The following is a 13,029-nucleotide window of genomic DNA, read 5'->3' as shown; positions in this document are numbered from 1 at the left end:
AATAATTTTATTACAAAAACTCTACAATAATGGCGAATCATAACCAAATTTTCAATAAATCTTACAAAACTAAAATATAAAACTTATTAGAAGGTAAAACTCTAGTATAATCTGTACCGGTTTAAATATCGGATTTTTGTAGATTCCGATACCGATATGTCAATTTCGGCCGATTTTCATACATCTGTAATCGGCTTCGGCACATCCCTACTGGAAATTATCGATCGCTATTGGTAAATAAAATCCAACCTATAGTTTCCAATAGTGATACTATTGTTATCGGCCAATACCAATACATCGGCATTAGCTCAGCCCTAATCATAATGTATACACATTCTTAGATACACAATTGTAATATGTTTATGTGTGTATTGATGTACATTCTGATGCATGTAAAATGGTTTTATCTTTTTAGAGGGCTTGAATTAACAAAGAAAGAGAAGAGGAGAGGCCATTGTAGCGCCAGTGACAATAAATTAAATCAAGAATTGGGTCTTTCTGCAAAAAGTATTCTGAGATTTGAAATAGGTGACCACCATTGGATTGAAAAGGCAGTAGATGATAATGAGTTACTTCCATGTGAAGTAATATCTAATACGGCAAAGAAAGAAATAAGAATAATTTTATCATGCAAATCACAACTGGATGGACTGGCATATGAAATATTAGTACCCATCTCTTTGTTGCAGAATTATACTAGACTGGTAAGACTTCAATTACAACCTTTATTTTGTTTGTAGGTGTCACTCTAGGTTCATTTAAAATGTTGAATGAAACTTCCATTTCATCGTCATTTCACATAAATGGATACTCTTTGTCTGTAATAAATATATACAAAGGGGTTTCCCTGATAGCATAGTGACTTACATTGTCACATTGTAATCAAGGTTTCCCAGGTTTGATACAGAGTGGGGGCACAATGCAGTGCTTGGACCCTCCTTTAAATTTTATATCTAGGCCCAAGTAGCTTATCTTAGCATAAAATGCTTGAATTGAAAAATCTGAAAACTGTACAAAGTTGCATATTTAATGAAATCTGCATTATTTTGTAATTAGAAGTAGAACTACTGAAAAGTATAAAGATAGTATGTAACTATTTGATATTCAGTGACTGATCTAGTTCCAGTTTTTTTCACAACTGTGATATTACTAAATTGTTTTCCATATTTTACTTCCTTCAATGCATATGTTGATTTTTAAATTTGTGGATAATATGAATACCATTGCACATAACATTTTGAAGTGCAAATATTTATTGGTAATTGGTGTTTTATTTTTCAGATTGAACAATATAAGAACTTGGTTTTTTATGGACCCAGACTAGTAGGTAAAACGAGGCTAGCCACTAGGTTGGTTGAGCACTTGTTGTGGAAACATCGTTCGGAGAAGAGAAGAATGATTGTGTGTTTCCTGGAATTCAAGAAATGCAATTTGGATGAGACAGAAAGAGTTCCAAATGGTTTGAAGTCAAATATGGATGTTGGGCATGAGAGTGCCCCAATAGAAGTGGTACTGAATCATAAAACAAGATTGAAACTGAATGAGGTCACCGGTGCTTTGGTAGAGTGTGGATTGTTACTGACTGCACCCACAACAGAAGAAGCCAACATTCCTGTTGTTGTTTTGGATAATATTTGCAAGGATGTCTGCACCTCAGATATAGGAATTTTAATTACTGGATTAGATAAATGTGGAGCCACAAATCCTTTGAAACTTGGAGAACAGCAGAATGTCTACTATGTAAACCCATCATCATACATTATTGGGACGATGGATACTGCCGGGTGAGTATTACAAAGTGTTTCACACAAATGTTTCTATATATATACACAAGGGTCATTCAGAAAGTATAGAACGTTTTGCCATACAAGGATATTTATTAGGACTGAGCTGATGCTGATGTATCGGCATCGGCAAATACCCGTGGTATCGGTTGGAATTTACCGATACTGGCTGATACTCGTCCAGCATTTTGGTCTATCGTGGGCTCTGCAAGAAAGCTGCATTGTACTTTCAGTGTGTGTCATTATCCTGGAAATTATGCAAAATTCGAAGTTTGTTTTAATTTTCCACCAGTTTTGTGTGAAAAAAAACAACTAAATTATGTGATAACATAACTGTAATTTAATATTCTGATGTAATTTTTGAATATTTTAAAGCAAAAATCTTGGTAAATTGATGCATATAATTGTTGTGGAATATTCACCCATTAATATTAATCAATATTTTGAACAACTTTTAATTATCACAATTTTCAAGCAACAATATCTGTATTGGTGGGAATCAATAATATCGGTTCAAGGTGGTATCGGCTCAGCCCTAATATTTATAGCAGAAACAGAAGATACAAGTTTTGCCACATACCTTTACCTACTTCTCCACGTAGTCGCCTGAAGCACTTGTACCTCAACACCTGTTTAACTATTCCTCCCTCATACCATGTGGCTGCCTACTGATTCAACCAGTCCATGACAGCCTCCTGTAGGTCCTCGTCACCTGCAAAGTGTTTACTTGCAAGGCGCTCCTTCATCTTCCAAGAAAAGGTAAGAGTCCAAAGTTGCGTCGATTCTCTTGAATTATGTGGTCTACCTTTCGTTTCGATGCATCCATGATGACAGATGATTACCCTGATCACTCCGTGTCACGAACATCTCTTAGCCCATTCTTATACATTTTCCACCATTTCCGAGTACTTGCCACGTTCATAACTCCTTTGCCATGGATTGCATTGAGTCTCCAATGAATGCTGCGGGGTTTTAACACTTTCTGCCTGCAAACAAGAATCGCCACACACCTTATGGTCCATGAGATGTGCAATTGGTATATTCATTGTTACAGCTCATTACATACTCAACCACATGATCATGTCAGCATCACCAACTGCACCAGACAACAACTTACACCACAGTGAATGAATGAATGAATGACTGGCTGCAATGAAACAGTTGTGTGGACTATGTACGCAAAACATTCTTTACTTTCCGAATGGCCTACGTATGTACCAGATGACCCAAAACCCAGTGTTACAATAGTTGTACATTCAGGAGAGAATTGCCTTTGTTAGGAATTTATACTGAAAAACACACTGGAAGTCCTACAACTTACATCCCTGTATTGCTTCTTGCCAGTCTCTGTAGCAGAATGGTTAGCACACTGTGCTAGAATGCCAGTGGTCCCGGGTTTGAATCCTGGCCTGGGCATTTTTGTGTGTGTCCCTTCATCAATCATATCATCCATCACTCATCCTCATCTTTGCGATTAGCCAAAATTTGCAGATATGTAAAGTAAATTATACTCAATCAATCAATGTATTGCCTCTTAATTTTTACCATTATCTGGCTTTATAATGCAGGTGTGTGTTAATGATTCCATATAACAGTGGCAATATTTTCCTGCCTGTACCCAACTGGCCTCTTAAAGATTATTCCAAGATACCATCAAAATAACTGTCTAGAGAAACTTTAATAAGTTTTCATAACTATTACTTTATTTCATTTTTATTTTGCAATGTGCATTCATGTTTTTGGGATGCTTATTGTGTGTTACCATAGCCATTGTTTATTAAATTAAAAGTAACATACCTTCTGTGCATATCCTCTTCCACATGGATGATATTTCAGCACTGTTGACTAGTGCCTTTCTCTCAACAAAGATCCAAAAGGGAAAGAAAGGTTAGGAGTTCAAATCTTGCATGTCACACACAGTAAAATTTCACAATACATAGTGTGTTATAACTGTTGGCTTCCTGTCAATAAGTCCAACTTATCCACAGTTAGGCTATTTGGGACTGGACCTACAGTTTAAAGTTGTATCAGAACCACAATGTCCTCCCCGATGGAGTAATTGTAATGTCACCTTGTACTTAAGGTATCCCAGGTTTAATGCCTGGTGGAGGCACATAGTGGTTCGGATCCCACTCTTAACTGCATGTCCAGTTCCAATTAGCCTAACTGTGCATAAAGTGGACTTATAAAAGATCACATGGATGCTGTTGCTGATGCACTCACATCTACTCTTGTAGCAGGAAGGCAATGGCGTTTTGCCTCTTAACCCTACAAAGGGTTCCTCATGCACATTTGTTTTCTTATACCAGGCTGGATTACTCATTTGAACAGACATTGCCAGATGTTTCCAATGCCAATCAGAGGACTTGTACATCAGTGCCTATCATGCTTTCCCTCTACATTCGTCATTCTGGGGCTTCATCCAGTTGTTAAACTTTGACCAGCCTCCATGGTAGAGTGGTTAGCACAGCATGTTATGAAGCAAGGGGTCTCAGGTTCGAATCCGGGCCTGGGCGTAGGTGTTCTTTGTGAGTGTCCGTTCATCAGTTTCATCATATCATTACTCATCCTCATCTTAACTTTGCCCCTATTCCAATTTCATTTCCACCTTTAGTTGTATGTCCCTGGCCTCACACATCTTCTGAATGGTCTTGCATGCTGTTATGTTGTTGCAGTGGAAAAGGATATCACAGAATGTACATAGTAGGGATGAGCTGATATGAAATTTTGGCTGATACCGATAAAGTACCAATATAAAATTTACCGATACTGATAACCAATATTCTATCGATCCATTATAAAATTTCAAATGGTTCTTGAAGAACCTGAATGGTTTGTTGACCTTAATAAATGTATGTTACCAGATGACTACAATACAAAAGAAGTTGCATATTTAGACATTTATATTTTTAAAAAGTAAGGCATGGAGATTATTCATAAAAATTACAACAAAATGACATAATTTTGCACTAAATTATAAGATATTTATAGATAACAGATCTGTAAATTATCAGTAATTTTGATAATTCTGATAAGAGTACCATCCCTAGTACATAGCTTTATTTTCATATAATAATTAATTAATGCTTTTTCTATTCACAGTGCAATTGGTATTGATCTAAATCTGTACCAGAATCTGCGTTGGGTCCATCTTCGTTGGGATGTTGAACCAGTTTGTGGAATGCTAAACCATACATTAGCAAGAGAGTTGTTACATGCAAATGGAGGAATCCTGCCACCACCGTATGATTCTTCATACAAGCTATTGCAGTGGATTACTTCTGTGTGGGTACGGATGAATGAAAGCTTTGTTGGTCTTGGATTGCCAGATTCTATATTGGGTCCCCATCTGCTGTCAGGATGCTTTCAGTCTGACGAGCATTGTGCACCAATCTCAAGGCAGCACTCAGTCTTGAGGTAATTGTTTTTTAGTATTACTTTAAAAGTATATGCATCAGAAAACTCGTGAAGTAAGGACATGATAAATTGCACATGTGAATTTTGCAAAAGTTAAAAATTATACGGCTGACATATACCACTTTGAACCAAAACTGATTTCAATGCCGATACTCGTACCGATTCCCACTGGTACCAATTTTTCAACATTATAACAATTTCAAGTTATACACAATATTTATAATGTTAATATATTTAAGTATTTCATTGTAACTATTACTAGAATTTTGCTTTATAATATTCATAGGTTCACATATTAAATAATGAACATAATATAATTTGCTGTCATTTATTACCTTTACCACACAATGTTGGTGCAAAATTAATAAAAATTTTACATTTTTACATGATTTCCAGGATATTTATACTGTGAAAGTGTTGCAAGTTATTTTGCTAAGTCAAGAATACTTTTATGCCAGAGAAGTATTGGCTGGAATCAGTAATTAAATGTGAACTGATTCATTCTGCTATCTGTATCAGCTTAGCTCTAACATTCTTTTTTGGTGCTTAACCCTTTCCAGACGATCTTGAAAGTATGGGTTTTTTCCCAGTAGTTTGTTGTTTTTCTGAAAATCACAGAAAATATGTTAAGTGTGTTATTTATAGGGGCATGCATATTTCGTTTTTGACGAAAAAACGAAATGTGAAAAAACACATTGTAGTGTTAATTTTTCATGTTTTTGAAAGGTGTGAGATGCATTTTGTGACCATGTTTTGTCACGAAATAGTGCGAAATGAACTGCAAAAAGCGAAATTAACTCTTAAACACGAAATTTAGGGTTTATTCACCGCTGCGACACCTTCCGAGGTCTGAATTATCCTGAGAGTTATGCAATTCCCGGAAAATGGATTAATTCTGCTGTTAATATTGGAGAAGTAAAAATGGACTCCGTTACACAGAAATAAACTTAATACTCTGATAACTACATAAATGTGCTGTTAGAAGTGAAATGTTAATTCACTGGAATAAGTGCAGTTTTTAAATCAAATTTAGGATTATATTCACAATTTTAAAACCAAAATGTCTTTTTATATACCACTTTTCATCCAATTTTTCACCGCTATAACACCGATATTTTATTTTATTTACCGCTTTTGAACCTGAAATTGACTCAGTTTTTGTACCGAAATTTTGCTTTTTTATTTACCAAAAATATGTGCCTCTAGTTATTTATTAACATTTTTTTTTCTGAAATCTACATGAGGTCCTGTTTCAACAGATATTTAACATATCACATTTTTTATACGACACCAGGGGTCCCAGGTTCGAATCCTGGCCTGGGCATGGATGTTTGTGAGTGTTCAGCCTTATGCATTTATCTCATCTATTTCATCAGTTACAGTTTGACTACCAACAATATTATCATTCTTTGTATGATTTCCTCCAATTCCATCTTATTCTTCAAATATTGCTCTCTCTAATTGGTCCATATGTTTCCCTTCATATTTTATATTGAATTTAGTTTTCAATGTTGATTCATTTGACAGGTTCATCCAGAATGTTTGGAATTCTCATGTTGTCAGTGAAGTACGAAGGAAAATATTTGCGACACCACATTCATCAGCAGAACAGCAAGAAAAAGTATTATCTGTTGCACTTGGGGTAATGTTACTACGTGTTGTGGTTCCAAATGCACCTCTTTCAGTAACAGGTTGGTATATTTGCATGTTACAATAAAATCATTTATATTTGTTAGTAGTGGGGTTATAGAATGTTGGCAATTTTACTGTAAATATTCTTTGGGTTCATTAGTCTGCCATTTTGTTATTTTTTTTTAAAAAAAATATAAAGTGCACACATTTAAATGTAATTGTCATTGACTCTTAATTGATAAGTAACTAAATATATGTGGTTTAAATGTTTCTTCGTTGTAAGTTTGGAGCTGCAGTGGTGTAGTCAGTAGGGTGTCTTGACTGTCACATTGGAAACCTAAGTTCAATTCCCAGAGTGGGTGATTTAATGTCAAAAATTTTTCCAGCCTATTCCTTGCATAAAGTAGCTTTGGGGTTCACCAAACCTCCAATAGATGGGTGCCTGGGGACAACCATTGGGGGTAAAGGCAGCCAGAGAATAGGGCTGATCACATCTCCTGTACAAATGGCAGATATGGCCATTTTGAGGCCCTGCCTTCATGGCATGGTTCAATGTGTACAGGGAAGTTTACATGCACTGAACCATATTGCAGGTTTCATGGGGCGGGAAAATCAGTAATTACATTTATACTTAGATTAACGGGGGAGTATGTGGACGAACTATAGTAATTAGACTTAATTATTTTCAGTTTATTAGGGCATTATTACTAGGGCTGAACAGTTACTCTTACCAATTCCCACTGATATCGATACTTGACGTCGTTGCCTTGTAATCAAGGGGTCCCAGGTTTGATACCTGGTGGAGGCACTAGTGGTTCGGATCCCACTTTAAATTGTACGTCCAGTCCCGATTAGCCTTACTGTGCATAAAGTGAACTTAAAACACCAAATCAACAAATAATTGCAATAATTAAAATTTGTTCAAAATATTGATCTATATTGGTGTGTAAATATTCTTCTCCAATTATATGCCTCAATTTACCAAGAAATTTACTTCAGAAAATTCAAGAATTACATCAGAATGTTAAAATAGATGTTACGTAATCACAAAATATAGTTTTACATGGAAAATTGGTGCATAATAAAAAGAAAGTTGGAGTTCCTGTGGAAGTGTCGCACAACATTTTTGTGAGCCCCATGAAAGAACAATATTCTGGAAAATATCTGCTGGTATCTGTACATGAATTCCAATCCATATTTTCCGATACCAATACACCGGCCTCGTATCAGCCCTAATTATTACCCATTTTCTCCCCCTGAGGAAATCCATTTCTATCAAAGTACATTAATAATTAACTTACAAATATGTATAGGAGAATTGGGTAGTAGTTGTTCATTTTTAAAAGAAAAGGGTGGAACTTGTAATTCCACAAATAGTTCTTAATTGTATATTTTTGCTCATAAAACCTACTCTCTGCACAATTGGCTTTGAACCATGACACTATAACTATTTTTGGCCTACTTTCAGAGCGCCACTCATTTCTGAGAAGTCTAACTGGTGGATCAGAGCTGGATTCTGCAGCCGTTAGGAGAAAATTGCGTGGCAGTTGGGCAGGCTCAACAGCAGAGGAAAGAAGAGAGTATTTGCATGTAGGAGCTAGGTCTAAGTGCGAGAGGAAGAGATCCCGGTCCTCTTGTTCGTCTCCTGTTGGAGAACAAGAGAAATATCATCCCAGTTTCACAGCCCTCACGGAAACATCACATATAAAAGACATATCAACGTCATCATCATCAAATTCATCAGACTCTTCAGAAAGTAGTTCCCACTGTCTACAAACTGACCTAAATAAAACCATTCATCAGGATATGCCTTCTGATAGTAGCAGGTACGTTGCGGTTCTTTACACTGAGTGCTCACTGAATTGCAACCACTTACCTAATACTTGGTTGGTCCACCTGTGGCTCGGCGGATGGCCTGGACAAGACGTGGCATGGATTCCATGAGATGCTGATATTTCTCCACAGGGATCTGACACCTTATATTCCTGATGGCATCCCATAATGAGCCAACTGGCATCAGTGCAGGATGCATGGTTCAAAGAGCTTGTTTCACAACATCCCACAGATGTTGGGATTAAGACAGGGGGAATTAGGGGGCTAATTCATATGCTGCGTTTATGTGAAATGTTCCTCCAGCCAAGCAAGTACAGTCCTGCCTCGGTGGCACTGTGCATTGTTCTCCTGGAAAATGCCGTCCCTGTGTGAGTAGAAGTGTTGCAATGTGGGGTGCAAGTGGTCCCCTAACACCTCTCAATACACAACGGATGTCACACGGTGGTCCATACACACCAATCGTCCCAGTCCATGCCAACAGAAGCAACCCCACACCATACATCTGCCCCCACGTGCTTGTACAGCACTCACCATGGAGGAAGGGTCCGTAACCTTGTGCTGTTGGCACATGCACATGCCCATCACAGTGGTATAGCAAATAGCAAAAACCATAATTCATCAGACCAATACACCCTTTTCCAATCGTCCACGGTCCAATCAGCATGTTCGTGGGCTCAGGCGAGATGAAGTTGGCAGTGACGCTTCGTGAGGAGTGGGTCATCTGCTGTGGAACTTCATGCATGCCAGTTTGTGCCACACAGTATCGTGGAATGTGGGTGTTGTGCATCCACTGTTGTATTGGTCCCATAATTCCTGGATGCTGATGGGTGTGCTCAGCTGTCACGAGCTCTCCCCGCAGTTTCACCTTCCGTACGCCCTTGCAAGTCTGCCTCTTGGTGGTTGTTGCCCCATTTTCTTGCTACTGTCTGTACACCTTCACTACACTGGAATGGGCGCATCTGACCAGTGTCGCTGTCTGTGTTATTGATGCACCTGGTGCTTGGGCACCCACAATCATGCCCGTTTGGAACAATGTTAAATCCTGACCACCTCCCATTTTAACATGTGCTGTTTGACTAACCTGTAGTGTTGTGTCTATACATTTACCACAATACTTCCAGTTTGGGTGGTCATGTGATCAGAGCAGCTGCTGGGCTGTTCCTTGTTGTTGTTTTTTTGGGGGGGGGTTGCAATTCAGTGAGCACTGTGTATATATGCTCAGCATTACGATCTTTTGAATTAGGCCTGAACTGATGATAATCACTTTTGATTTGATTCAGACAATGGTGATATTAATACATTGAAACAATTTTGAGTTGTTTTGAATAGTTATAAATGTTACAATATGTGAGATTGCCATTACAACTATACTGTATCAATCTTCCACAGTTTTGCTTATATATATTCATAAATAAGTAGGTCCACATATTTATGGTGAAAAAAGAATCAAGATTTCAATACAAAAACTGGGCACATTTTGGGATCAAAGTGATATATAACATTGCATTTCTGTGTTAAAATGGTGGAGGCACATAGTGGTTCGGATCCCACTTTAAACTGTAGGTCCAATCCCGATTAGCCTTACTGTGCATAAAGCGGACTTAAAACACCAAATCAACCAACCAACGGTGTTAAAATGGTAAATACAACCCTAAGTTTGGTTTAAAAGCTACATTTATTACACAAATAAACATTTCCCTTCTAATAGCACATTTATGTATTTATCAGAGTATTAAGTTTATTCCTGTGTTAAGAAATCAAGTTTTGCTTCTTAAACATTTGCAACAAAATTAATCAATTTTCCATGAATTGCATAACTTGCAGGATAATTGAGACTTCAGGAAGTGTCATGTCGGAAAATAAATTCTAAATTTCACATTTAAGAGTTTATTTTGCATCATTTCATGACAAAACATTGTAGGAAAATCCACCTCACACCTTTCAAAAGCATGAAAAATGAACATTACAGCATGCAATTTTCAATTTTCCAATTGTCAAAACCGAAGGTAATCAGAGTATTAATAACTGTCATTTAATAATGTACTTGCATTTTGTGTTTCTTCATACTATTTCAATGCCTTTTCATCCTTGTTTTGACTCATCTGACTACTGTATGGTGTGTGATTGTTTCACACATGGGGCACATTTGTAAGTTCACTTTTGCTCAAATTAGCTAATTGGAACTATTCCAGTAGAATCCAGAGACCCTGCAAATACAAAGGACCCTGTTGCCTTATATTATTAAAGAGGCCCAAAGGGCATGATAAAGATCTATTGTCTTATGATAGAATGTTGTAATAAATAAGCTAATTAAGTAATTGTTCTCATTTCAGAGACAATGATGAACAGGAAGGGTGTGGTAGTCTCTCAGTTACTGAAGAAGCAGCAAGTGATAATTCTGAGCTGCCCGATGAACCAGCTTTCAACACTTTAACAATGGAACTAGCCAAACTGGAAGCTGCTCTTAAAAAGTCTGTCATTGGTGATAATGGTCTGCGTGTTTTAAATGTGGCTCTTTCTTCAGATTAACTTGCCATTGCGTGTATCCACTTGTTTATCTTCAAGTTCTTATTTTTAGGTCATTGTGCTTGTGTTTGCAGTTGTTTTATTTGTTTGGCAAGAATTCATATTATCTGATAGTATACAACATTAACATGTGCCTTTTTACTTGTGTCTTTTGTTAATAATTTATTTTGTTTTCGTTAAACATTTGTTTAAAAAAATATTAATTATTGGATCTTGCCAGAAGATAATGTCAGAATTGGAGGATTTGGAAAATTAAATAAGGATAGTTCTTTGTGTATCGAGACATTATGTACTCGCTTCTCCATGAAACTTGTTTTTCCTTATTGTTCTATTAATTTCAGTGGCCACTGCCACCATCCTCATTGGAACTTTCTGCACTAGAATAGAGCAATAAGAAGAAAAAAAAGATTTGCAAAGAAGTGAGTACACAGGTTCTCAATACTCATTGTCACTGCTTGGGCCCAGAAAAAGTGGATAAGGAAACTCAATACATTTTCAATACTCTGATGTGAAGGGGCTAGGACCCTATATTTTTAAGTGATACTTTTTCTATTTTTTTGTGAAAATTTGCATTTTCGTGTAATGTTTTGCTGAAAAGAAAAGTACTGACTTTTCGTTCCACTCTTTTCCATTGCTCTCTCACCTACATGTCCCAGTTATCGTAAAAGTATAGTCACGTGCATCTTCACATTGTAATGATCCTTTCGACTTTCAAAGCCGATATGATTGTTACAATGTGTAACTGCGAACCCCCCTGTAAGCTGCTTCATTAATCCCAGTGTAACGTGAATGGGGGAAGTATAATCTTTTCTTGATTCATTAGAATTTCACGTGATATTTTTTAATCTTATTATTATTATTTCATGACTGCTGTAGTAGCCACTGTCTTCTTATATAATATACATTTCTTGGTGGCCTACTGCCCTACCTGAAAATGAAACACACCATTTTTGTATATCCAATCTATTGTTGAAGTATGATTCCCAAAACCTTGTGGTCATTGCACACTACTCATCCATGTTCGTGGATTTAATTTTAACAAGAATAATTTTTCATGAGATTCCTTTAATGAAACTGAATGTGCAATAGGAATGAATGGAAAGTTATTTCTAGTGTGTAAGAGAACGCATTGTAATTTAACTTAATATCACTTCAAGTCAGTGGTAAAGCAAGAGCTGCTCAGAGTTGAATGTGGCTGTTGATAATTGGAAGGAGTTGCTTATAACTTCATCTCCGGTCCTAAGGTCGAATTGATTGATTGATTTTATTTTCCTTCGCTTTTCTCCCACTTTTGGCAATCTGCAAAGATGAGGATGAGTGATATGATGAAATCGATGAAGGGACAAAGTAGAGATTATGTGGAATCTGGCAACACTGCATGCAGTGACAGCCCACATTTCCAATACAAGTTAATATCAATTATTATTTATTATTATTGTATTTTACAATCACTTACACATTTTAATCAAAGAAATGGCATATTTTTTATGGAATCCAAAATAATGAAATGTTAGAATGTTGTATGATGTGGATGTCTAGGTGCTAGGATTTCCAAGTACAAATCATGGACAAGGCATGCATCATCATTCTCTTTCTTCCTTCATTTGTGGATTTTTAAAATGTATATTTCAAACAATAATGATACTGCACTAGCTGCTACATAATGTATTTCATAACACTCAGTCTTTAAGCTTATCTAATCAAAAATATGGAGGAAATACATAACTTTAATTTGAAAAAAAATGTGCTATATATTTGTATGTAAAATCACTACAAATAAGAATAACTCATTGTTATATGCCCTTTTAGTGAAATTTTGTTATTTTAAGTTTGATAT

General features: G+C 36.5%; 1 protein-coding gene across 1 annotated transcript in view; it reads left to right on the top strand.

Moving 5' to 3' along the window:
• Window positions 1–11,484, top strand: part of LOC145984242 (uncharacterized) — a 100,312-nt gene extending 88,828 nt beyond the window's left edge. The window contains exons 15-20 of the mRNA XM_083117828.1: window positions 416–704; window positions 1,282–1,784; window positions 4,887–5,201; window positions 6,729–6,892; window positions 8,302–8,659; window positions 11,000–11,484. Of these exons, the coding sequence (XP_082973954.1) occupies window positions 416–704; window positions 1,282–1,784; window positions 4,887–5,201; window positions 6,729–6,892; window positions 8,302–8,659; window positions 11,000–11,195 (1,825 nt within the window). The 3' untranslated portion in view covers window positions 11,196–11,484. The remainder of the gene's footprint in view (window positions 1–415; window positions 705–1,281; window positions 1,785–4,886; window positions 5,202–6,728; window positions 6,893–8,301; window positions 8,660–10,999) is intronic.
• The last annotated feature ends 1,545 nt before the right edge of the window (window positions 11,485–13,029 follow it).

The sequence above is a fragment of the Lepisma saccharinum genome, chromosome 2 (assembly GCF_977018435.1).
Source record: "Lepisma saccharinum chromosome 2, izLepSacc3.1, whole genome shotgun sequence".
Lineage (NCBI taxonomy): Eukaryota > Metazoa > Arthropoda > Insecta > Zygentoma > Lepismatidae > Lepisma > Lepisma saccharinum.
This window is presented reverse-complemented; position numbering and strand designations above follow the sequence as displayed.